We start from the raw sequence: 27,373 nt of genomic DNA on the forward strand, positions 1-27,373 counted from the left end.
GGAGGATTGAGTGAACGTGACGCTGGGTTCGATATCCAGGACGTTTGACAAACGCCATATACATAAGTACAAGAAAATGCATATAAATACAAAGAAATACAGAAAATAGTTGATAAAGTGGTAGTCGTTAATCACTCCCGCCGTCCGTAGCTCCTTTTGTGCCTTGTGTGATCTGGCGGTGGACGGGCTGTCTTGATCGGCCGTTCACTCCGCGACACCCTTCGGTCACGGTTTCGCACGATTATGGGGAACAGGCCGACGGCCTCGTCCAAATGGTCCCCGACACGGATGAATTATGAGCAGCGCGGGGATAGCTCGTTCATGAGAGGTTTCAGCGAATAGCAATAATACGGCTGTCACCTGTAAGCAGCACAAACTGGCGTGACCAAGCCAGATATGCGCTCAGTGCGGCGACCCGTCTTTCACCTCTCAGAGTACGGTCGGCGAAAAGGGCGACCCACCTCCGGATTGGTGGGACCTGATATGTGCAGGGTTACGCAAGATTAATTTGAGCGCGTACGTGTAGTACTGGGATGGCACATAAAATACTCGTGAACTATAAGCATACGTATTGATGTGACTATACATTATATATACATATATATATATATATATATATTGCATGCAGGTGCCCATTCATGTGCTATTCTGGGACGTTTATTGGACATCCGTTCGCTTAAGTCCATGGGACATCCATATTACTTCCTTTTTTGGACTTGGGACTTCAGTACTTGCTTCGGACGTCTTTAGGACATTTGGCGTTGTCTGGGATGTCATCGACCCCCTGGCACCGGATTGGGGGAAGTGATTAAACAAAGATCACACAATAAGGCATAAAAGGAGTAATGAAGGCGGTAGTGATGAGCGACTACCACTTTATCATCAACTTTTCTTTATTTCTTTTGCACGTCAGCTTTCTTTGCTACCCTTCGCTGAGCTACAGCAGCCGCTGCCGCAACAGCCTCCTACACAGCTCGCTCCTACGCTCCGGCGGGTTCTGTACAAGTCCCCGCACCTGTACCCTGTACCCCGCACCTCCACCAATTGTAATGGGTGCACTGAACAGTTCCGATGGTAACGTCTCTGCGTAACCGAGGAGGCAGGTGACGCAGAGCAGGAACAGCTGGTAGCTCGAACGGCTCACACTCGTGCCAAGCACTGGCGCTCCGGCTGGCCCACTGGTTGCACAGCAGGCATGGAAGAGACGATCTGGCTGGCCTTGTTCCTGTGCTCTGCTTCTTCATTACACCTTGCATTTTCTTGTACTTATGTAAATATATACGTGTTTTTCAAACGTCCTGAATATCGGACCAAGCCTCATGATTGCGTTTGCCTTCCCTTGGTACCTATTCTGTAACCCTAATGGTCCAACGGTTATCTAACCGGCGCATTAAATGACCTGCCCATCTCCATTCTTTACTGTTGATGTCAATTAGAATATCGACTACACCCGTCTATATGAATACCGACCATATGTGCGAGCGTCTGTTAACAAGCGTTCTCGCGAGCCTCCGAGACGGTGACAGATGCCATGGTAATCTCAAAGGCTGCACCACGTGATCTAAGTTGCAGGCGTTCGCCATGATAGGCGCTCGTTGCCTTTTCGTGGACATAGAGTTTCCTACAAAAATTTTTGTAGGAAACTCTATGTTCGTGGAGACAAGAAAAGTGAGAGCGCACGGAACCAGTGTTTACCGGACAACTCGGCAGGCTGGTAAAGAAGGCATTAGCGCCTCGCTGGATTTTTTTCGCTACTTCTAGCTACTTTTACTTGACGACATTTGGCAACACTGACGAGCAACAACGCTGGCAAGCTTTAACGTTCTTGTTTTTTTCCTTCCTCCATGTTTTTGAAAGTGACAGGTGTCCAGCAAGAAGACCAACTAGCAAAGTTTCGTTTTCTGGAACGAAATAACGACAGTATTTTTATATGTAACCATTGTCGTGGGAGCATCTAGGCACCACACGCTATCGGCGCAAACCGCACGCAGGTAAGCACAAATTTTATGGTACATGAGTTCGTTGGCGAAGCGGCGCGAAAGTCGTTTCTTGAGTCGCCTTGTCGCATGCATTTGCTTTTGTGTGTGCTGGCAAAGGTTGAACGCTATAGTTATACGGTTTTGCCGCGTTGTTGCTCATATGTTACACCGGTTTAAGACTGCGAGTAGTGCATTCATAACGATACCGACGACGAGAAACGTTTATGTAAAATGACAGTGCTTCCAAAATCAACAGTTAAGCTGTCACGAGTTATGTGCGGCTGACAAAGACTTGTTCCGTGCATCGCGCAAGTATGGCTGATAAATACATATGACTGAGAGAGGTCTGGGAGGACCTGAACTCTTTTCTGCCTGGGTTGGTTGCACTGCGTGGAAGTGGATGACTTGTGTGGATATGCGCTTAAAGCTTGTGTGCTTGACTGCACCATTTTACGGTGCCGTTTTCTTTATTACCTGTTTATGACAATGAATTCCGGGGTGCACTATACTGGTCAGCAGTCATGCCATCTGTTGCACCAACTGCATAAAGCAGAAGCTTTTGTGGCTGGTGGTGACTCGCAGATCAGACGAGCAAGAAGCCCTTGTGCAACGGCAACGCTATTTGGGCACTTGCACTACTACATATGAGCCGGGTAGAAGGGGCATATAGCAAATCACGGGCATCTACTGGTGATTGAGCGTGGCACAGCTGCACTTGGGGTCAAGAAGCAAGGTTAGCGCTCCTGCCTACTGCTGCTACCTCTATTCACTTTTCTACTGAAACAAAACTGCATCAAGGCCCAGGGCCTCCCTTCAGGATCCACCAGTGGGTAGAGCCATATTGATCACTAATGCTGTTGTATTGGAGGGCGCAATTCAGCTATTCACCTTGCATTAGATCCATTGCATGGCAGCATGATCAGTCAGTCCTGTGGCTGCAGGTGTTCAAGCATTTTTCGTTTCGAAAGGTGTTGGGAAGCCGAGTTGACACTAATGCCTCCACATCAGATTTGTTGGTAGCCTGCGGTAAGTGTGCAACTTGGTGCCAGAAGTGGGCATGCATGTCTGCATATTGTCGTTGCCATAGTGGCTAGCCATCGGCCAGATGCTAGGGGTGGATCTTTTGCTGAGGTAGGACAGCATAGGGGCACTGGATGACACAAGATGCCATCAAGAAAGGTAGAACGCCATCACCGACCAGAGGAATTCTTTTACCCAGGGACAAGGCTTGATGACGACTGGGCTTCTTGGATTATGTAGTTCCAGGCTTTCCGCAAACCATCAGCAGCTTGTGTTCCGACAAGTTCTGACAGAAGGGCACATCACATTCATGTGGTCCAGCTGCCAATTTACGAAGTTTCAACCGAAAGCACCGTGACTGGATGTCACTCTTCGCTGCTTTCGTCTGCTTGTAGCAGCTAACCTACCACTACTCAGCAAATTCATTAGCGTGGTCTCTACGATATATCAATCTTGGAGGCCACGTTGCCGCACAATCGCAAAGCTTGCATAGTGGAATCGCAAGCTGAGCACATTGTATGTGTTCTTTATGCACAGCTTATGTTGCATGCTCTCTTTCGTGCTGCTTAACCATTGTAAGCTAGCTCATTGTGTGCAAAATTTTGCAAAATTCCCGCATGAATGCAAACAAAATCATGATTGTATTGCGTTGCCATTCACACAGAAAGTGAACCATATCACACCCATATACAGGAGAACCACGCTGATACGTTTTGAAAGAAAAAAAAAAAGCGCTGGAAGAAACATAATAACAGGGAACATGCACAATCCAAATTAACTAAAAATTTGACAAATTCAACTGTAGTTGACATCTATGTAATGCGAAGTGTTGTACGAATCGTTGTGGCATAAGATGCCAATGCGCATTGGGCTGGTGGGGCTCTGGCAGACCAAGCCGAATTTTGTTGCTTTCCTATTGTATGGTGTTTTAAAACGGCGATGAGAAACCGAAGCAAAATCAAGCTGGTGGGCAAAGCATGATGCTGCAGGAGCGAAGTGCGACGCTCGCATCACCCTGCCTGCAGCAAGGAACGGCAGCACATTTAGGATACTGCTCACTAAAAGTGTGTAGTATGCTCCTAATGGCACTATGGCCAACAAGCAGTAACACAAGTAGGTGAAGATGCTTATCGCAATAGAATTGGTGGCAGTTGCTGTGAATGATGCGTATGAAGACCCGGGAGGAGGTTTGCTGGCACCGGAATAAAAAACTGGGTGTATGCAGGTGTTTTCGCAAGAGAAGGGTGGGCAAGTATTGTGGGAAAGCTGCTGCGGTAGGCGGCTACTACTCTTGATCGCATGCGCCTCGCGCATTTACTTGTTTACACGGGATATAGTGGCCGGAAAATGTATTATGCGATTGCAGTTTGGCGATGCATTGAACGTTGGTGCCAAATAGTGTTTTCTTGGAGCATATGAGTCAGTAAAAAATAAGCGCAACTAAATAGGGTAATTTTTCATGTTCTCGATCGTGAATGCACCGCAGGGAAATCATACATAATGGGATCGTGTCAACGAGCTTCTGTTGTGAAAGCAACTCATTAGGCTGAGAAAGTGCAGTTACGTTGTGCATGGTCCTCAAAGCTTGGGAGACCTGCCGACGAAAGGCTCAATCATGTCACTATATGCAATGCACGTCTTGGACAGACAGTGCCCATGCTTAATCATAAAATATCACCGCCGTCTAATTGTGAATGACAAAAAGCAAATCCTTAAACTTGTCAACAGAAGGGTTTAGATGGGAACAGCTATTGGGGAAGCTGTGATTGTATACCTAGTCCCTTCTAGCGGCAAGAAACAGCCACATGCAGTGTCATACTTCCTGGCACACCATGCAGCTTCACTAATTTGAAGGACAAAATACACCTGTTTACAGTAATACCTTGTTAGTATGTACCCAATTAATAAGTAATTCAGATTTAAATATAGTTGCGATGAATCTCCCACCCTGTTGCCATAGGACCTAATGCATTGGCTGACTGCTTAAGCCGTAGTTACTTAGCACATAATAAACTGTTAGTGTGCAGTGGTTAACTAATTTTTCGGCATATGCAATCATGGAATTGGCAAAATGTCATACACGCAGACCATAAATAGTGAAATTGCAGCACACGGACCTTTCCCGGACTGCAGTCTCCACCGATAGCGACAACAAAACATGGTAGCCATGATGCATTTGCTGCTTCCATAGCTTCTGGTGCTTCCATGTCATTCAAGACGATAGCATGGAAGTGGATGATGGCCCTTCTATATTTGGCGGGGCGTGTGCGTTGACCGCCATGAGGGCGTTTGCAGAGAAGTAGGGCCTAATGGAGAAACTGGCTCACGGCCTTGCCGAGTTGATGCCATCGTCACTGCAAGGCCGCCATGGTGACAAGTGAAAATTGCAGATTTTTTGCTGCCTACTTGCAGGTAAAAGTTGTATGCATGTGTGTTTGTGTGAAAATTAAGACAGTTATTTTGTCTGGTAAGCCTGTAGCCATTCATCTGCCATTGTCAATTAATTAGTACATTGCTTAGTGCATACCTGATCCATGTTCCCCGCCAACTATGTATTAATGAAGTATTACTGTATTACACATAGCATTGAGCATAACAGATTTTGCAAAATGCTTAAAAAAAAAAAAGCATGCATATGTGCCCGACTGCTACGCTTGTCTCTTATAAAAATGTGAAGACTAGAGTGGCAGAAACTACACGACTAATTGTAGGCTACATGATGGCACAGAAGGCATGAGAGCTAAGCACACAGTACCTATTAGCCCTGTGGAACGTGAAAAGCATGTAGAAGTACACAGCAATTTTCACAACATGGCGGTGGACGTCATGCGCACCTTTTTCAGACAGCCATTGTCTGCTAGCTATTTCTGCTAGTCCGAGCAAAAGTATGCTGACAGCTGTAAGTTTTTAGACAGTCCAGGAATTCCGCTTTGAAAAACAAACGCAATTCTAGCAGCTGTCAGACTGGGTGGAGCTTCCGAAGTTGCTTGAGAAAATTGAACGTGGGAAAGCAGTTCTAAGCAGTCCAGTTCTGTTGGGGACAAATAATCAATGAGGCTCACTGCTTCCATGCCTGGGACACCGTTTTCCTTTGCTTCATGCAATATGTTGTCTTTTCCTCACAGCCACTCTTCTCCTCCTTTGTCACACCACAACACCTTTTTGTGCATACATTCTGCACACGTGCCTTAATCGTAACACTTCACACCTTCAGAGCACCACAAAGTCTCCACTCTCATCGTGTGCACATGGGTTCCAATTAGGAAGGTACTCGTTGCCACACTTCGTCATTGTCGTTCTCTTTATTTTTGTCTTTGCTCCATGTGTCTGCATGTGATTGTTTCTACAGTTCTTCACCCACCGCATCTCACTGTGCACGCACATCACACACACACACACATGCCCGCACATGTGTATTGGCTACATTGCTTAGAAGGGGGTATCTGATGTTCATAATGTATTCACTTAAATTTTATGCCCTTGTCTTGTTCTTGTTTCTGTTCTAGCATATTGTAAGCTGCAGCAGGTGGTCGACCCTTTCTCTCTTTTTTTTTTTTAATAGCGAGGCTGGGTCACTGTATGGGTGCTCATTGCTTTGTTACCTGTTTGATGATTGTTTATGAATATCAGGGTGCACTGCAATCGTCGGTAGTCATGCCACCTGTGTTACTAACTGCATGAAGCTGAAGCTTTTGTGGTTGATGCCTACTTGCAGATCAGATGTGCAGGCAGCTCCTCTGAAAAAGCAAGAATAGAGGAGAAGGACTGTAAACTACTTGCAAGTACTTGCACTGCTACAATGAGACGGGCAGAAGGGGCATACAGCTATTCAGAAGCACTGAAAGGTGAAAGATGTGTTGCACTTCATGGTGGCACTGATGAGACAAACCTGCATCCACTGCATATTGAGCCCAGATGTGATACAGCTGTGCATGAGGTCACGGAGCAAGGTTGGTGTGTTCTTGCTGCTTCTACCTCTGAGCCCTTACTTTGCTCACTGAAGTAAAACTGAATCAAACTCTTCAGTTCTGTCCTCACGGCAGAGATGAATTTCATAACATTCTTTCCAGCAATAAGCAGTCAGTTTCTCATGTTTTTTATTTCTTTGCTCATTTATAGACATAAGTGAATACGTTGTTATTCCACCCTCAACACAATGTTAGCATGCTTAATGTGCTAAGAAGTTGGATATTTTTTCTTTATTAGCCGATGTGAGAGGGAGGTAGACTTGGTCTGTCTCATTGCACTGCTACTGTGTGAGATTGCTTGTGTAACCAAGATGGCCAATGACGGTGCATGTTGCTTCTTTTGATCCTGACCTGATCTGGGGGGCCAGGATGGCATTCTGTCAAGAACAGGTGGTACATGGCTGTCACTGCTGGTGTTCAACATCATTAAGAACAGCATGACTGGGCACAGAGCCACCAACCATCAAAAGTAGGCATCATTGGTAGCTGTTGTCAAAGTTTAAGGTTCTAACAAAAATTTTCTTTTTGAGGTTATTATGCTTGCCGTGTTGTACCATTATGGCGGTAAATAATGTTTACAGGAGTGGCTGCCAATAAGACAAGTGATTGAGCATGTGCATTTCAGCTGCCCGAGTTGCATGTAGGTGTTGCCGACTCGTTCTTGACAGATGATGCACATAACTTTGCGAGCTATTGAGAAGGATACCATGCACTATGGTTTTTGTAGGCGTGTATGCTTCTTAGAGTTGAAGCAAAATGTTCAACTTGGTTCATCAAGCTGCTCACTGTAGGAGAAGAGTTTCTATGAGAAGAGTTGTTGTAGCAGCTTGTGAAGAGAGGCAAGAGTTCTAAAATGAAAGACCTAAGAATATTTTCCGGGAAACGGTTACATTATTTACATACTGTGAATCAGACCGTAGAATTCCATGTACATGAGGTACATGAGGTACTTGAGGTATTGACTAGAAGTGCTGTAGCTTCAGAGTGCCTTGCATAGGGACCTTGCAGTAGATCCATTGCATGGCAGCATGATGATTTCGTAGCCTGCTGTGTCAATCCTGTGGCTGCCTGTGTTCACGCATCTGTGGTTGCCAAAGGTGTTAGGAAAACACCCGTGTACTTAGATTTAGGTGCACGTTAAAGAACCCCAGGTGGTTGAAATTTCTGGAGTCCTCCACTACGGCGTGCCTCGTAATCAGAAAGTGGTTTTGGCACGAAAAACCCCATAATTTTTTTTTTTAAGGTATTAGGAAGGTGAGGTGACACATGATGCTTCCACATCGGCTTTGTTGGTAATCTGTGATATCCGTGTAGCTAGCTAGTCTAGTTGAGAAATTGTGCAGGTCGACTGCTGCTCCAGTCATACGCTGAGTATATTTTGAATAGGCTTTGTTTTGCTGTTCCACTAGTTAACAATACTTATCTAGTGCTGGGCTTTTAGACATTATCGGCACCCTTTGAAGAGTTCATATATAACTGAAGGTAAGCTGAACAGTGAGCTGGCAAGATATGAAAATAAATATTCACGTAGTGTTCGGTACAACTTAAAGATGATAGAGTATGATAGAAATTAGTTTCTTGTCACATTTTTATTTAATTTTCCCTGAACCTGGACAAACAGAATACTTTTGAATGATAGTGTTTTCGGTGTGCAGAAAAAGCCTAATCAAATTCTTGCACCTTGCTTTGTGTTTATATTATGTTGAGCAGTATTGTGTATTTGTACAGTGCTGCAGCATCCACCAGCGGCAGACTTTTTCGACTTGCAGCGGCGGCTAGAAAGGGTTGATCCTTTTGCTGACACGACTGTGACATCGTTTAGCTCTGAGGCGTGCTCACAAAGGAGCAAGGTGGGTTGGTTTCATGCTACGATTCTGGCAATTCGCCTTTAATTTTGCATCTAGGTTGTCTTATTTCAGTTTTCTAACATTCTGCTACATCTTCAAATTCATGACGGCTCCATTTTGATGGGATGAAACTGACCATTTCTACCTCTTACTTCTCTTGAAAAGGTCACATTGCAAAAATGTTTAGCAGCTGCAGTTTTGGAACACGTTTAAAGATTCCTTAAGATTATAATCAATCCTCTCTAGTCCAATGATGCCTGTAGGAATTGTAGCTTTGCAGGAAATATGTGACACTGAGAAAAACAAACAAAACTATTTTCAGAAACGTGAATGTCGGCAATGGTAATTGCACAATTGTTTCCTTTTTGCTGCAGATAAGTGTGGCTCTCTGTAATATTTCACAAATGTCCATGTGTCGTATCATGTTAAGGTTGCGCTCTATTTTTGGAGCCTGCTGCCTAATGCATATAACCTGTATTGGGTGGCACACAAATGATCTTCAAATGATTTGTGGCCATATTGCTTGCCATTTGGATTTGGAATTCAGGACTTTGAAGAACCACATGCTGCCTACAAAACATGTTGTTTTTGGCAGTTCATGAGAACAACATTTGTTTCACTACCAATCATAATCACTACCAATCAATCAGCATGTCTTGGTAATTTATTGTTCTATGTCTTGGTAATTTATTGTTCTCTGCTGTTTGTATTTTCAGTGTTATTATGTATTACCCACTCCCCTGTGTAATGCTTTGCCCTGAGGTTAAAATAAATAAAAATAATAATAAAATAACACCAATGGGAATTTTCTTATTTTTGCCTGACTTTTTTTTATTCAGATGCAGGTAATAAAAAATTATCACTTCATTTAAAGAATTCAGACTGGAAAGGGTTAACGAAAAACACTCCAGTAAATAGTATAGCCTGATAAGTAAAACCTGCCCTATCAATATTATGAGCATGTCTTTTTTTTTAACAGACACTGGTGGGAAGCGAATGTTCTGCACTGCTTGAATGCCTGCACTTTAGTTGTTACGTGACTTTGAGCAGTTCACAGTTGGATCATTAAAAAATTTAAAAATGCAAGGGAATTCATTGCAAATTTTTAGTTGGCCAGTCATGGTTTTCAAGTTAATCTCAAACTTGCCAATTTGAGCAAGGCTTCCAGGTAAATGAACATTTTTGGTTTCCGTTGGCAGCATGAATGCGCACACAGATGCCCGCGTTTGTGCCCTTGTGTGAAGCCCTCTCCCCTTCTAACTCTGTGTTGTCCGACTCATGCCTGCTAGTCCAGATGCACTCGTACATGCTTCAGTCGATGACCGGGCATGCTGGCCTTTTTGGCATTTTAAACCGTGTGAATTATTGCCGTTGTTCGGACGATACCTTGAAGAACTTGGCTTTGTTTTTTTTTCCCACGACATTAATGTTTTTCATGGAGGCGAGCCGTCTTAGCATGTTGTTAGCAGTGTCCTTTCTGCTTTTGCCAATTAAGCTATTTCCTTTGCTCATTCATTTCAGAGCGAAGCTCAGATTGTGAAGATAGTTCAGATGGTGAAAAAAAGATTGCCAGAACGGGAGGAGTGAGTACTTTTCATTTATCTCTGGTTGCCTCATTGCCTTAGAGACTCCCTTGAAAGGATGCTAAAGGCAAATCAAGGTGTCTACCAACCGCGAAAACCGGGAATTCTCAGGGATTTTGAGTAGTCTGGAAAAAGTCATGGAATACACAGGGAATTTGGGCCTCTATCAGGGAAAATTAGCGGCAATTTTATTGAAAGGGTCGAAAGTCGCGGTAATGCTTTCTCGAGCAACAGACAGGAATCGTAATGAATCGTCTTTGACGCGCTTTCGTCGGCTGGAGGAGTTGCCAGTGTGCAGTCAACGACCGACTTTCCGGATTCCTGATAATTTGGAGGGCTTCGCGGCACCGCCACGTAACCCATCGAGTCAACGTATCAGAACGTGTGAAATTTCGGACGCAAGAACTCTTCGCCGTCCGATTTTCCGGACGTTTTGCCGTGACCGCGGGTCCGAAACGGCAATAATCAAAGGTACCACCGCTGCCATTTTGATTACTTCGCCACCTCGAACCGGCACGCTCGCACGTAGATCCGCTGGCAGCCGTTGCCACCACTGCGGCAACGCTAGGCCTAGCTGCTTCGACGTTCGCTATGAAGCTTCTTGCCGTTGGATGACGAGTTTTTTATTAAAAGAATTAGCTGCTGTCAGCAATGGCACGGACTCCGAATTTGTGGTCCTCGTGATTGGCTTAGGAACTTAGAAAACACGGTGCGTTGCATAATGCCGGTTCCCGAAAGTCAGCTTCGCCTCTGTACACAAGTGTTACATGGTGAAGCATACGCAGAAGTATTGCAGTGAAGCATAACAAGCGTGGGAAGGGAATATTGCCACGCTACACAATATGCATTCCTTAATTATACACGCGTGCACCCTGTATTTACTGTCACAGTACGAGCGCCGATATGCCTAATATGTGTACCGACAGGCCTTCAGAGCGTTTTCGAACGTACCTGTCGCGGTTTGAGCCCTTAAGGGCAGTAAATGACACGCATTTATTTTTTTCCAACTGGCCGATTTTTCGAACGTTTTCCCGACCCCTAGGGAGTTCTAAAAATCGGTCGTGGACTGTGCAACTGGCCAAGATGCTTCAAATTGTCCTTGTTGTGAACGAGTGGCAGAAGGAGGACAAGAACAGAAATGATGTATGCATTGAGGAATAACGGGAAAGGAAGCTTGCTGCCGCCGTTTTGAAGAAGTTTGAGCTCAAAAAACAAAATTTTGGCTGATGCCGAGATGCAGGTGTCCCTTATCCAAACCAAAATAAACTCTTTAAAGCAGTGAAACACAACACTCAGGTGTCGTGCGCGGGCTGAAAGTATGTCAGGACAGTTGAGGTTGACTTACGAGCGGTTGAGAGAGAATCTCAATTGTGACAGAGTTCGGACTTCATACCACTGAGCTTGCTATCGGTTGATAGAAATAGCTTATATTCGAATATATTTGCTTCTATGTGCATCTCATTTTTATTCGTATTTGCCAATGTCCGACTTCATTTGCAATTTTTTTCGAAGACACTGTATTTGCTGTGCATTTTACTAACCCCTGCCTTCTATTCTCTTTTTGAATAACATAAACACTACTCCTTAGTATTCAAATTAAATTAAGTCGCTTTATTATTTTTTTCATGTGCTTACTAGGAGTGACAGCATCAGGCGATATGGTTTCAGCCCGTCTTGACATAAAACATAGTTCTGCTTCACTCAGGGAAGTGTGCAATGGCACTCGGGGAAAACCTGGAAAACTCAGGGAATTTGGAAATGTTAACTTGGTAGACACCCTGCAAATGTTAGGTCGAGATAAAGTGTTCAATATTTCCAGGTGCGCATACTATTGCTTTTACAAAGTGAAAGGGCAGCATCACCTCCTGTGTTTTGGCATGTGCCATTTATAATTGATAAATTGTAGTTGACCAATGATAATAATATGAAGTTAATTGTATTGCATTTAAAAAAGAAAATGTACATTTCCAATATTATTGGACTTGCCTACAGAAATCGCTGCGTATATCTTTTTGCACTGCTCTGTAGACATACTTTATTGGAGTATGGCATCCTCTCAGCACAGGCCTCTAACTTCATACTGATAGTAGCACTCAGTAGATTGAGTAGAACATGACATCCCACGAGCACAGGTAGGTGGGAGACACCATTCATTGTTGAGGTATTGTGGACCCATTGGACATAATTTTCTTAGCAACAAAGTCGTGTCTTGTCATGAGGCTAACATTGAAAAGGTTCTGCATGAGCAGGCTGCTTTAGTGTCTGCCTTTATTGACCCTTTAACCTCTTATTGCTTGAATTTTTAACCTGAAAAAAAAGGCAGTTACGTTGGACTTCAAGTACCCCTACATATGCGAGTTCAGGATGTTTGAAATTAGTGTTGCACCACTTGCTGCCTTAGGGTAAAATTTGTAGCCTTGTTAGGAAAAAGAACACTTACTTTGTGTGAAAGGGTGTCTTTATATCTGCACATTTTCTAGCTGTATCTTCCTTGACTTGGAAGATGTATTATAGTGCATGTTATGGCAAAATATCTTGTGTACTGTGCATTAAGTGCACATTAAAGAACGCCAAGTGGTCAAAATTAATCGTGCCTCATGATCAAAACGAGAAGTTGGCATGTGAAACTGCAAAATTTCAGCATTGTAATCCAGCTCCCATAAATAAATTTTTTTTCTATAGCATCTATTTTTTTGTTTGCTATTACCTAGCATAATCTGGGTTGTGGCGATGCCTCAGTTGCCACAACAGCACAAGCATCATAGTGTTCGGTACATTAGACTTCTGTTAATCCGACTGCGGTTAGATTTTCTTGGTTCAGTTGATCCACAGTGAAGGTTGGGCCGGCACCCATACTTTCTATGGACTTGTTATTTTGACCGAGGAATTGGCTCTTGTCAGATAATTAATAACTTGATGGGTAAGCACACATGTGCCTGATCTCAAAGTGCCCACAGTTGTGACCTTAACCATTGGCCTCGGCAATGTTATGAGAAAGTCAATGCACCGATACTCCATCTCCTGCATAACATGTCAATCTATGGCTTGCTCTTAAAGCATAAACCCCATGTAAGTGATCTTGTGCGCACTGGTGACAAGTGGTGTGACAGAGATGACTATCCTGTCCACTCGTCACATACAAATCTAACCCCACGTGAGCAGCTGCACTCCAGAGTTGTTGGTACGAGGGTGAGAAATGCATGCTGAAATGGGCATGACGTATGCTCTAATAACATTCATTTTGTTAAAGCAGCATAAAATATATCAGAAGCTCTTGCAGCAGTTTTCTGTTTCTTTTTTTGTTTTGTTTTGCATGTATCTAAATTTGGTTGTTTCTTTGACGGCTGTAGGCAGCGCATCAACGTGAAGAGGAGACAGCGCAGTGTGCTTGGTCACTTGCTTTAGTTAGTAAACGGCGATGTTAGCAGTGAGCTCACACTCGCAACTGTACAGTGTGTTTTTGGTCTTGAGGTGCAGTGGGGATGGGCATTCAAAACAAACCGAGCAGTGCCTTCCAAGAAGAAAACGTGCTTTATTGCAACAATCAAAGGAGCGGTGAAGTAGGGAAGCGCGTCTATAGTAGCCAGCAGTCTATAGTAACCAGCAGTAGCCAGCCAGCAGGGATTGACGTCAGGCTAGTTGATGTTCCATTTGGAAGGGGGAAAACAGCATGTCTAGATTTCCATAACTGGACGACGAGAACGGGTGCTCTGCTTGCACGCTGGCCCATTTCATTGCTTAAAGCTGTGGCTCGTTGCAGTCACGACCAAAATAGTTTACATGTAGTTCGAACTTCACAGTGTCAAGTGTGAATGACAAATCTCTATGAATTGTGTAGTACTTATCCAGACCTAATGCCCACCTTTTTTCCAAGAAAATTGGACCGAATATTGCTTTCATATTACAATCGAATATGAAACTGAAACTGCATTGGCAGTGTTAACAACTTAGATTAAATTTCTGTTAACAAACTTAAATTCTTTAGTGCAACTTATTTTGAAAAAACAAACTAGCTAGTAATTTTTTAGGTGACAGTAAAGCTCCCGAAATTTTCTTTTTAATGTGCGCAGTTTTATACATTGTTTATTGTTGCATACATAGATAAAGTATCATAATTATTTTTGCAAATGTAATAATATTCACACAACTGATTATTCTTCTTTAAATAGGTTTGACACAACTAGGGCCTGTGCTTTAAAACATTCCATTCCATATTCTATATTAATCGAGTGTCATGCTGATTTTGCCATCCCAGCAATGACAATGGTACGGCGGCCTTAGATCTATGTTTGAACCAATGGCGAAGGGCCAGTAGAATGGTAAGGATGTGGATCATTATTAAATGTAACCTCAGGGACCTGTGGCCATAGTAAAAGATAAGCATGCCATGTGAGCACCCACAAGCAAGCTCAGTGTTGCGCATCATCAGATAAAGCAAGTGAGAAACCTGCAGTAATAAAATATTGAACTGCTTGACTAGATTCTGTTTATCGTCATGCTCCTTGCAAAAAGAAACGCATGCACAGCGGTATTGCTGGTGGGGGGGCTGGAAAATTTTTTCCGCGCATGTACAAGATGTTCACATTTGTTTTGCCACTGCAGCAGAAACGACTGCTGCTTTCGCCCACATCTATCTAGTTTGCGTACGTTTGTCCACTTGGTGGCGCTGTTCATCACACTATTTCAGGACATACATTCATTCATTGACCCATCAGTTACTAAAAGCTATCATTTCACGCAACTGCTCGTGTCGTTTTTAACTTTCGTCTACCATGGAAGATAAACGAAACATAGTTTCGATAGCTTTAGCTAGTTGTTTTTCCTAAAAATAGACAATGAACAATGGGAAATGTTAAACTTTACGACCGGATGTTTACATGTTAGTGCAGTGTCCGGTGAAGCGGAAGTTTTCCGCTTCGCCGAGGTGAAAAAATCGGTCCGAGACTGATTTTTTTTGCCGCCTGGTTTTCCGTCCGTTTTTCTGCCTAGACAGGCGGATTTTGTCAAGTTTTTTCTGCTTCCGCCTGCTCCGAGACCAAGTGTGAACGTAGCCTAAGCTAGGGAAAGCGAAAATACCAAGCTACCAAGGTAGCAGACACCATAGATCGATGCGAAAAATTGGTTATAATGCAAACCGAGGGGTGGCAGCACAATAAGAATTTTTCTTGAAGTTGCGGAAGGTCGCAGCACCTTTTAAGCAATGTTAAGTGGCACTTAATTCAGAAAAGGTGTATTCTTTTTTTCAAATCTTTGGTCGCCACCATACATGTATTGCCGTGACCATTTGAAATTTGATTCTGCCACCGTATATGCACGGCATTGACCCTCTAAGGTATAAGCTAAGCGTGGACAACCATCCTGTTTACAATCATTGTGGAGTCATTCAAGCAATGCTCAATTCCATAAGCAATCGACCACACGGAGGTTGACGTGTGGCTCATAGCAATAAAGAGCTGTTTGAGAGTAAGGATGGTAGACATAAGTGTAAATAAACTTCCATTGTGTGAAAGTAAACTCTCTGGTTTTTACCTTCTCCTGAATGACAGAATCTGAGGCATGCTACATTTTTCTAGTGATAAAGTGCACATGAAATATTGGTGCTTATTTTCTACTTTTAAGCCAGAAAAACTGGTTGCATGTTAGAATAGAGGAAATACGTACTGCCAAATAAAGCAATGTCTACTGCTGACCACTTCCACTCGAAGCATACCTTGCTTTTGCTGAAGGTCTCCTTCCCTTCCTGTTCATACCAAACTTTTCTTTTTATTTCTTTAGCTATCTCTGTAAACTAAAAGTGATGCGACCAATTTCAGTTTTCTGGCAACTTTCTATGCTTTCTTTCTTGTGAAAGTAAGCTGAAAGCAGTGAGTCCTTCACAGCTCTTGCCTGACATGCCTGCGCCACCGTTAGCATAGGTACGTGGCCCAAAATGACATTGCCAAAAAAGTGTGAGCATTGGCTATGACGACAAGGCAATCTTGATATGAAAGCTTTCGGTACACAATTCTGGAAACCTGCCACGGGTAACCCAATGGATATGAAAACGTGCTGTTGAGCTTGAGGTCCCTGGTTTGACCGCGGCTGTGGTAGCTGCAATTCGATGGAAGCAAGAGGCAAAAGTGCCCATGTACTTGGATTAGGTACCGATTAAAGCACTAAAGTCAGATCAAAATTAATCCACAGTCCTCCACTATGGCATGCCTCACCCATATCGTGGTTTTTGCCCATAAAGCCCAGAATTATTTCTTTAATTCAACACAGTCATCGCCCGCCCTTTAATCTCTGACTCCCACTAGAATCCCCTTCTTTCTCTTTCTGATCGCTCTTCATTGTCTTCTCTGGCTATTCAGGAGCAGACCGCTTCATGTTTGTCTGCTAGAACTAAATCGGGGAGTGTTAGCCAGTGCCTCCACTCAAGGCCTTGACGACGGATGTGGATCATCCTTTCTGCCACTAGCACCTCGTGTAAGTGATCTGAGGCGGGTGTCGTCCGCCATTTAATCTCCAACTCCCACTAGAATCCCCTTCTTCCTCTTCCTGATCGCTCTTCATCATTTTCTATGACTATTCAGGGGCAGACTGCTTCACTATCCCAAAATTCACTTTTCACACCTCCTGCTGTAATATATTTGAATGCATTACTGAAGGAGGTGTACTTTGCCCGGAGCCTCCCAAGTACCAGATGGTCTTCAGGATACCACAATGCGTGGCAGTTTTGATTACTTGAAAGGGTACATAGAACTTGTCATTGGAAATTCCAATTCCTCTCCTTACTAGAACGTGGTTGCCAGGTTGCATATCCGGTATATTGCTGCTGCGTCTTCTGTCAAACCTTTTCTTCATTAAATTTTTATATACCTCTTTTTGTTTCATGCTCTACTTGCCCTTGGAAAGCTTTAAATTATCTAGAAGGCCCAGTTTGCAGTCTGCTAGAAGTGTGGACACAGTCCCTGAAGCAGTGAAAAGGGGCTGCATCCAATATTACTCATGCAAGAATGGTTGTGATGTCTCGCAGTGTCTTTGAGGCAACACTTCCAACCACCTGGAAAGCTCGGGTACATTTTTATGTAATGTTTCATGTCTCGCACAGCACGTTCGGCAAGGCCATTAGCATCTGGGTGATATGGTGAACTAAACTTCATTGTCATTCCTTTACCGTCCGCCCACTTTGCAAGCTTCTTGCTCCGAAAAGCAGGCCTATTAACGCACACTAAGTTATTTGTGTCTGGAAAACACCCAGTCTTCAGAATAGCGATATGACACCGTTGGCATCTTCCTTTCCTACGCTGGCCATAGCTACCCTTGTACATTCATCAATAGCCGGCAAGAAACAGATGGCACGTCCAGTTATAGGTTCTGGTATCATCCTTCATACCTGGCCACTTCAGCAGTTCATTGTACATGAGCAGAAACCATCGTGTCCACCTAAGTCTGGGTTGTCATGGTAGAGATGCATTATCTTGGCTGCAGTTGTAACTGGAACATGGTATTTGCCAACTTTATTTCTTTGGTACCGTCCCAGAGCTTCATGTGATTAAATCCTTGAGGGTAGTCAAGTGCATTCGGTACCAGTAACCTGGACAGTGTGTCAGTGTTGGTGAGTAGAAGACTGGGATGACAGGAAATGACAAAGTAAAACTGTTGGAGATAGTAATTGTGTGTCAGTGTTGGTGAGTAGAAGACTGGGATGACAGGAAATGACAAAGTAAAACTGTTGGAGATAGTAATTTACCCATCTAGAGATGCGTCCTCTTGGTTGTGTCATGCCAAGAAGGTGAGTCAGTGGCTGGTGATCTCTGGAAAGGGTGAATTTTACGCCTTCTAGGTAGGTTCTAAAATGCTACACAGCTTTCAAGACAGCTGGCCCTTTTTCTGTTGTAGAGCAGTTGATTTCAGCTGGCTTCAATGTATAGCTTAACACTACAAACAAAGACCTTACAATGTGGATGGGAAAATGGCGCCATGGTAGCTCAGTTGGCATGAGCATTGCATGTGTAATGCGAAGACGTGGGTTCGTGCCCCACCTGCAGCCAGTTGTTCTTTATTCGCTTTAATTTCCATTAATTAATCATTTCTTTAATTCAAATAATCAGTACAAGTAACTTCCCCTATGTTGTCCTTGGTGTCTTTGTTTGCTGGCTTCTTGTGATATGACTAATAAAAATCGGGCCCTCGGTTTCCTTTCTTCTTATGCATTACATAGCAAGGCCTCAAATCCGGCAGCATTGATGCCTTCAGGTAGCATGTCTGGGTTTATTAATAAGTTCCCTTCACCCAAAAAAGATGACGTACACGAGATGCCTTACGAGAAAGTGTTTGATTCAGTCGAAACCTAAGCAGTCATGGAGGCATTTTGGAATCGGTGTAGACAAGCCGTATGTAAAAATACTGAAAGATATCTATGGTGGCTCCACAGCCACTGTAGTCCTCCATAAAGAAAGCAACAAAATACCAATAAAGAAAGGTGTCAGGCAGGGAGATACGATCTCTCCAATGCTATTCACAGAGTGTTTACAGGAGATATTCAGAGACCTAGATTGGGAAGAATTGGGAATAAGAGTTAATGGAGAATACCTTAGTAACTTATGATTCGCTGATGATATTGCCTTGCTTAGGAACTCAAGGGACCAATTGAATGTATGCTCACTGACCTGGAGAGGCAAAGCAGAAGGGTGGGTCTAAAGATTAATCTGCAGAAAACTAATGTTTAACAGTCTCGGACGAGAACAGCAGTTTACCGATAGGTAGCGAGGCACTGGAAGTGGTAAGGGAATACATCTACTTAGGGTAGGTATTGACCGCAGATCTGGATCATGAGACTGAAATAATCAGAAGAATTAAGAATGGGCTGGGGTGTCTTTGGCAGTCATTCTCAGATCATGAACAGCAGGTTGCCATTATCCCTGAAGAGAAAAGTGTATAACAGCTTTGTCTTAACAGTACTCACATACGGGGCAGAAACCTGGAGGCTTACGAAAAGGGTTCTACCTAAATTGAAGACGATGCAACAAGCTATGGAAAGAAGAATGATGGTTGTATCGTTAAGGAATAAGAAAAGAGCAGATTGGGTGAAGGAAGAAAGGTGAGTTAATGACATCTTAGTTGAAATCAAGAAAAAGAAATGGGGCATGGGCAGGACATGTAATGAGGAGGGAAGATAACCGATGGTCATTAAGGGTTACGGACTGGATTCCAAGGGAAGGGAAGCATACCAGGGGGCAGCAGAAAGTTAGGTGGGTGGATAAGATTAAGAAGTTTGCAGGGACAACATGGCCACAATTAGTACATGACCGGGGTAGTTGGAGAAGTATGGGAGAGGCCTTTGCCCTGCAGTGGGCGTAACCAGGCTGATGATGGTGATGATGATGATGACGATGATGAGGATGAGACGAGATGCCTGCTGGAGAAAGGATGTGCCACGTCCACCATCAAGGCCCCGAGTGGTGGCACTGGCTAACACTCCCAGGTTTAGTTCTAGCAGATAAACATAAATACCTCAGAAAGTAGATAGGAAAACGGCGCCGCAGTAGCTCAATTGGTAAGAGCATTGCATGTGTAATGTGAAGACGTGGGTTTGTGCCCCACCTGTGGCCAGCTATTTTTCATCCACTTTAATTTCCATTAATTTATAATTTCATTAATTCATTTAATAAGTACAAGTAATTTCCCCTATGCTGTCCTTGTTGTCTTTGTTGGCTTCTTATGATACGCCCTTTCCAATTTGGGAGCTCAGAACCAGTGTCATTAAAGGGTCCTGAACCACCCCTTGGTCTTGGTGAAAAAACACAGCCTGTGGATTGTATATACTTATGAACACCTCAGCCAAATTTTTCAGTCATGCTTGGTGTGTGGAGCTCTCAAGCGGAGTGGGAAATCACTCATTTCTCAAACACTCTTATCAAAAGAGGCCTTTTGACCTGTTTTGAAGCTGCCTGTAGCCATCATGTGCCATCATATGCATGTGCCATCATATGCACGATTCCCATTATACGGCTGTTATTGGCTGATAGGAGACATTACTCAAGAAGGGCGTGTGGATCAGTGGGCTTATCCCTATTGTAACTGTGTATATTTGTTGATACAGTTTAATAAATTAGCTGAACTAAGCAGAAATGTGGTTGATTTTGAATTGGGTACTTCTGGAAGTATGACTATCATACTATAACACCGACTGTCGTCTAATGCTCAGCTGTGCCCACCCGCCGTACGAATGAAAGTTTGGCCACATTGCTTATCAGCATCGCAACCATCGGGTCTTGCTAATTTCGATTAGTCCTGAACACTTGACTAGCTTGAAACCATGCAAAACTTAAGGTATGACAACAAGTAGGCGTGCCAGTGTACGCTCGCTCCTGGCCGTTCTGGGCTATAGTCGCGTACAACTTTCTGCGGCTATGAAGGGAAAGCTACGGGTGCATGGCTGCTGCGTATGCGTTACTGTGCCAAGTAGTCCGGCAGTGTTGACAGTGCTTTGGTTGCTTGGAACAGATGCTGAAGCAACGCAGCTTCCACGTGCGACGATTTTGCATTTGCACATAATCGGAAGAGAAAAGCCACAAAATAAGTAAACTTTTACACTCGATGGCGTGGTCTGTCTTATTTAACTGTTGCTCATAAGGTGCTTATGTTTTCTTTTCCCTAGCCTAAACCAACGTGGACTAAAATGCAGGACTCTTTTCAGAAAGGCTCTCACTTGTGTGCGCTTTGCTTCCGTAGCTTTCCTTTCATAGCCGCAGAAAGTTGTCCACTAGTATATGTGCCTTGGCATACTTCGCTTCATATTGAGCTACTGTACAAAATGTCCAATTTGGATGTGACTACTATCACTTGGTCATGTTGCTGTAGGTCAAAGCCGGTCCACAGAACGTATCACGGCAAGACTGGAGCACATGAGTACGGGTGCGCACTCCAGCCCTGTCGAGCACATAGTTAGGCACTGAATTTGCATGTAGCTGGTCTGCAACGTAGTGTAGATATAGCAGCTGTCACGATGAGACCGCTCGCTGAGGACAACTGCATGCTCCGATTCAGATTGGTATCTGTGGATGACGTGACTCAAGGCCCAAGCGCCAACTTCTTATGTGCAAGTTGTCTGCTCCCCGAGTTGCATACCCTCGATTTGTTCGACTCGATGTTCGACTCGTTATGTTAGGAATTCTTTCAATGCGAGTCTACAGTGCAGGATCCACTGCTTAGCTGATGTGCATGCTACCGACCTGCTTGCACAAGCGAACATAAAGATGAAATTTGTTCGACCTTCTTAAATTGTGTGATTGCCGTAGAGACAGGTGTGAAAGGGGATGTTCTACTCATGCAACCTGGCGTGAAAATAGCTGCACTTAGCTATCTAGTACACTGTAGCCGAGCAAAGCGACGAGATCAAGTAGGATTAAAAAAGCTGAGGGATAGCCTTCGAGTTGGCTGCATTGGAGGCGCCAAAATCGTAAATAGCGTTGTCTGTGTGAACATCAAAGATAAAATTTGAACTATGCACCACGGTGATCAGTAGGTGGAGTGTTGTGGGTGCTGCCACGTTACGCTGTAGCGTTCGCAGTGCAAGGCATTGAAGGATGGGGAGCACCTCAAAGGGGATCAGAGGTGATCTTTGATTGCCAATAACTCCGCTTCTGCCGAACGCGTTGAAATACGTCCTGCTGGAAAGTATTTCCGAAATAGTGTATTTTAACGTCAAATGCATTTATCGACTTTGTTAAAAAGCGGTTCAGGACCCATTTAGAGTTGCAACCATTGGCTTGACACAGTTGGATTGACTAGACTATTCCTCAAACTGCATGTGTGAGCAATTGTTAATGTTCGCAAACACCCTGATTACTGAATGTAGTCTTGAGAAGGCCTAGAATGAAGCTGTAGTAGTATGCCGTTCCTAACCAATCCTTGCGCTTATGTGTGCAGGCAGGAGATCCACAGACACGTGGTTGACCTACGCAGGTTGCAGGGTGGCTTCTCGCATATGACGTTGAATGCCATTGTCGCCCTTGTACTCAGCCACATGAGGAACATTGCATACGGTGAGTCTGTTTATGCTTCTTAATTTGTGGCATTGTGCCAATAACTTTGGCTAATGTGCAATGTCTACGCAGTGCTGGCAATCCCAGGGAAATTTCCCTAGATCTACAGATTTTTGGCCTTTAGAGAAAAAGGAAATTTGTTGAAATTTAGGGGAAATTTGCACTAAGACGTGGAGAAAAGAACAACTCGGAGACGCGAGACACCACTGTCTGTGACACCATGGTGACCGATACTTGGAACTGCTGACTGAACAACATGGTTTGATTTCAGTTGCTACAAATTGCCTTTGCATTACCATGTGAAGTGACTTGCAGTTGTCCTGCTGTGCAGTGAATGCATCTTGCCATGTAAAGGACAAGGTGCACATATCCTGGGCTTGATAATGGAGCACAATTAGTTGTTGTTTGTACCTCTTGCTGTGCTGTCAACTTATGTGCCCTTTGAATTAAGTATTCATTGGTAACCGGAGGAACAGACATATGCTTCAACACCAAACGCGGGCACATTTACGTAGCGCTTAGCAAGGCAAGCTGGTCAGGGTACAGCCCAGCCTACTTTGCACGCAAATCCACCGTCTTTGACTGTAGTGGATTCAGCCTTTTGCAAGAGCTGTTATAGTCTTCCTATTCTACACTCCCGAGATATTTAAAGGTGTCCTGAACCACTCCTCGAGCTTTGTGAAGAAAGAGTCTGTGGATAGCATATGCTGCTGGGAACATCTCAGCCAAATTTCGCAGTCATGTGCGACGTGTGGAGCTTGCAAGCAGAGCACAGTCATGTTTTCTCGAACGCCCTTTTCAACAGAAGCCGGCTTCTCATTCTTTTCGGGCTGCTTTATTTTGTACTGTAGCAGATTCCCTTACGCAGCTGCTATTGGCGAATAGCTGTCATCAATTAAGAAGGGTACTTGGATCAGTGGGCTTCTTCCTACTGTTACATTGTATATTTATTTATGCAGTTTAACAAACAGGCTGAAGTAAGCAAAAATCTGCTTTCGAATTTCAGTAAGAATTGCATACTTCTGGAGGAAGCTAACTAGCATCTGCTTACGCTCAGCTGCGGCCACCATCGTAGAAATTAAGCTTTGGCCACCCTGCTGTAGGTGTTGTAGCCATTGGGTCTTTCTAATTTCCACTAGTTCTGAACACTCAACTAGCCTCAAACCATGCAAAATTTAAGGCCAGTGCGCACTCACTTTTGGCCACTCCTAGTTAGATGCCTTGGCAGACTTTGTTTTGCATTGAACTATTGTTAGAGCTTCAAAATGCACAAGTTGGATGTGGCTACTATTCATTGGTCAAGCTGGTGCAGGACAAAGCCGGTCGGTCTGCACCATGTAGCATGGCCAGACTGGAGCTTGTGAGCGTGAGCGCGCACTCAAGCCCCTTCATGCGCAAAGCAAACGCTGTGCATATGCACAGCGGTTGTATGTAGCTGCATAATGTAGTTGCATACCGCGGCCACTGCAGGGTGCTGTGACAAGGCCATTCGCTGAGCGCACTGCACACCTTCCAAACCTCCCGATTCGCCCGGGTGGCTCCCGATTTTTTACTGAACTTTCCGATTGTACGATCACTGTCTAATATCTCCCAAAAAGTGGTCTCTGTTCGCGCAATAATGTTTTTTGCGAAACTGGCACCGTGGAATCTACAGCCACATTGTAATCGTCGGCATCACCAACAACGGCTGCACTAGCACCATCGGTATCATCGACTAAGCAGCTGACTAAAGCCAGAGCCAATGTAGCTCTTGCATTTCATGCATGCCTTCCTCCGCGGTGCATTGTTGCTACTTGTGTGTATGATTAGTGTTGGCTAGGCCGTGTGTGTGCGATGCACCATGTAAAGTTAGAATCCTCATGTGCTTGATGCCATGGCGCTATCAAAGCCCAAGAAAAGGTATTTGCAGAAGTTTTTGCGATCTTACACTTCTGAATTTTCGTGCTTTTTGACATCAAGAAAAGGAGAAAATTTTGCATTTTGTACAACATGTGGATGCAACGTCAGCGTGTCCCACGGTAGCAAAGGCGAATTGAAACTGCAGGTTTCCATGGTGAACCATCAAAGCTATGTTCGAACTGCTGAGCAGCAAGACAACATAGTGAAATTTCTCCGGAACAACTGCGATGACAGTGTCATACGCGTGGAGTGCCTGTTTACGGGATTCCTCGTCGAACACAACCTACCCCTTAGTGTCAGCGACCACGTTGGGCCTCTTCTACGGAAAATGTTTCCGAAATGCGACGAGGCAAAGTGTTATGGGTGTGGGCGCAACTCTGAAACGCAACTTTGAAGAATGCGGAGGTGGCCAACCTGAAATTTATTTCACAGGGATCGCTCTTGAGTCTTCGTTTCTTTATTCAGTTTCCCTCATCTGCTGTCCCGAGATTCCAATGAATCTGCTGAAGACGCTTTAGATGCTGTCAAAGCCGAGTTTGCCACACTACAGGCATACAGTCTTCCGGAGGACATTCTGAATCAAGAAAGATGGGATGTGCAGTGGTCTATGGTTCGAAAAATGAAAAACACCGATGGAAAACATGTTTCACCGAGTTGCTAAGGTGATGCTGGATTTACTCATGATACCGCATAGCTACGCAGAGTGTAAGAGTATTATTAGCATGGCGCGAAAAACTAGGACTGAATTCCGCTCATTGATGTGCAACACAATCCTCCAACACCTGCTGCTAGTGAAGGGCCGTCAGTCTGGACCATGTTTTGAGCAAAACTACGACAAATTTTTGTAGTGAGCAAAGTCTGCTACTGCAAGGTCCCTGCAAAAGAACTTGTCGAACACTGCCCGAAAGTTTGAATACCCCCCCCCCCCCCTCCATTGGCACGAATAAAAGGTCTCCTGATTTTTTATCTCGCCAGGTTGGCAGGTATGACACTGTGGCTCGCTGAGGACAAGCGCGTTTGGGTAAAGTTTGGCACGTCGTAGGCGCCAAAAATCTGAAATAGCGGCATCTACATGAACACCCAAAATAGAATTTTAACTGCGTGCCATGGTGACGTTCAGCAGGTGGTTTGGGCAGGCCCTGCTCCGCATTAGCCTTCGCAGTGCAAGGCATTGAAGGAACGGAAGCACTGCGAATGGTTTCATATACAAACTTTGATTGCCATTAACAGCTTCTGATGAATGGATGAAGTACTTCTTGCGGCAAAGTATTTCCAAAGTAGTCTGTGTTAACTTCAAATACATTTCTCGACTTTGATGAAAAGCGGTTCAGGGCCCCTTTAGTACTGCTGAGAGGGACTCTATCTATATCGTGTACCCTACAGAAACGTCAGTTTTCTTTCCTCTTTGTTTTGTTCTTTCTGTGTCCCTCTACATTTTGCTGCAAGCAAAATGCAGCATTCAGCTACTTTTGTTGACTCACTTCTGCTTTGCTTATTCAGTATATGGGTAATTGCTAAATGGTTAAAGTCAACACGGTACTCAAAACTCTCAAAACAACTGGAAACATGTGGCTGGCCAGCTTGCACGAAATGTGCAAGAGCATGGTGTTTACGAGCGAATGCAGCTAGCATCTTATTTTGACTGACCAGTGACAACTTTTGTTTAGGGGCAGCAGACATTCATATTGGAGTTGCAGTTTTGTAATCATTCTCGTGAGCACTTGCTACTTTTGAAGGGCAGGCTGTACTGCTGTTGTGAAAAGTCCTTGCAGCAGGCATGGCGCAGCACTTGTTTAGAAGTGGCGTGGGGACAGTCGAGGTTCCAGTCTTTCAGTAAAATAGGCAGTTTTGAACCTGAATTATTGTTTAGATGACTTCCTCATCTGTTGTATTTTATTATAAGCGTATCATGGTCCACTGTTGCTGCTTTGTTGCCTTTGTGTTGTGCTACCGCAATAGCTAGTGATGTTGAGACAAGGCTTCGTGACTTTAGAAGACAGCGAAGTTTATTTGTTTGCACACTCCATGCCACTTGAACGCTAATTGTGACAGCAGGAACTGCGCCATAAGATGGCGCATCAAAGCAGTGTGCTTCAAGCTTCTGTGGTCCGTATACTTTTGCTCACGGGTGTAGTGTATTGCCGCATTGTTGTGACATTGAAGAACACAGTTGCAAAACTGTGAATCACATTACTAATTTTTATTGGGCGAACTTGTGCCCACAAAAGTGACACTCTAAGCACTACAGTAGCGGCGAGCACAGTCGGCGAGCATCATAATTTGATCTGTGGGCTGAGCACGTCGACTTTTATACATGTCTTGTCGAAGGTTCTAGCATAATTGCTGGTGCCTGCCTGCCCTCCATAAAGTATTACACAATTTGCGTTGTGCAAACATTCAGATTACACATCTGGTGACAACAGACAACGTAAAGTACCATCGATAACATCTGAGAAACTTACGAAACATGCATACACGTCCTGTGCCGAGTGATAACATTGCTTAGTGAGTCAAAAGTGTTCATAGGACAAATATAAACAAGTGCACATGTCAGTATCAAGCAGTGTAACCAGTTTACCAATTTCTGAGTTTTTTTACATTTGGAAACAATTTTGATGCTTGCTCAGTGACATTTATTTCTTTGTGTTTGTTTTTATTTGTGCCTAGATGCGGCGTCTACAATGAAGCCTGCTGCTTAAGTCATCATGCAGCTTGTGCTTTGGCCACATCCTTCTTGAATGGTCTCTGTAGTGACCAAACATTTGTTGATGTTTCGTTTTTACTGAACTCGCCTCAGATGGGTTATGTGACTGTGATATGTGCATATAGACTGTCTACTTTGGTGAAAACATGCAATATATGCCCAAGGTGCTTTCTTATTGAATCTGAAGTGTTGCTGTTGTAATGAACCATTGTTACCTTGATGATCTTAGCGATGTTGCTTAGACAATTGTGCCACTGCAAAAGTCTGTTTTCAATTACAGATGTTAGCGCTATGTGTATAGACATGCATGCTTGGCGTGAATAAACATTTCATTTTAAAGCAAA

General features: G+C 44.0%; 1 protein-coding gene across 3 annotated transcripts; it reads left to right on the forward strand.

Moving 5' to 3' along the window:
* The first annotated feature begins 1,743 nt into the window (after positions 1-1,743).
* On the forward strand, positions 1,744-27,373 carry LOC142582399 (uncharacterized). 3 transcript variants are annotated; one of them, XR_012828435.1, is made up of 7 exons: positions 1,744-1,991; positions 6,715-6,949; positions 8,696-8,817; positions 10,336-10,397; positions 16,748-16,862; positions 22,311-22,426; positions 26,993-27,373. XR_012828435.1 is itself a non-coding variant. In XM_075692078.1 (6 exons), the coding sequence occupies exons 2-6, from the start codon at positions 6,799-6,801 to the stop codon at positions 27,022-27,024; spliced, it is 483 nt and encodes a 160-aa protein (XP_075548193.1). In that variant the 5' UTR covers positions 1,769-1,991; positions 6,715-6,798; the 3' UTR covers positions 27,025-27,373. The 3 variants fall into 3 exon arrangements, 2 of the variants coding, with proteins under 2 accessions (XP_075548193.1, XP_075548194.1); XM_075692078.1 differs by lacking the exon at positions 16,748-16,862 and having other exon boundaries at positions 1,769-1,991; XM_075692079.1 differs by lacking the exons at positions 1,744-1,991; positions 16,748-16,862 and adding an exon at positions 7,336-7,436 and having other exon boundaries at positions 6,842-6,949.

The sequence above is a fragment of the Dermacentor variabilis genome, chromosome 5 (assembly GCF_050947875.1).
Source record: "Dermacentor variabilis isolate Ectoservices chromosome 5, ASM5094787v1, whole genome shotgun sequence".
Taxonomy (NCBI): Eukaryota; Metazoa; Arthropoda; class Arachnida; order Ixodida; family Ixodidae; genus Dermacentor; species Dermacentor variabilis.

Coding starts and splice junctions, on each gene's coding strand:
- LOC142582399 (XM_075692078.1), top strand. CDS start 6,799: ATGAGACGGGCAGAAGGGGCATACAGCTATTCAGAAGCACTGAAAGGT. Junction 8,818..10,335: donor CGTGCTCACAAAGGAGCAAG/GTGGGTTGGTTT, acceptor CATTCATTTCAG/AGCGAAGCTCAGATTGTGAA. Junction 22,427..26,992: donor CATGAGGAACATTGCATACG/GTGAGTCTGTTT, acceptor ATTTGTGCCTAG/ATGCGGCGTCTACAATGAAG.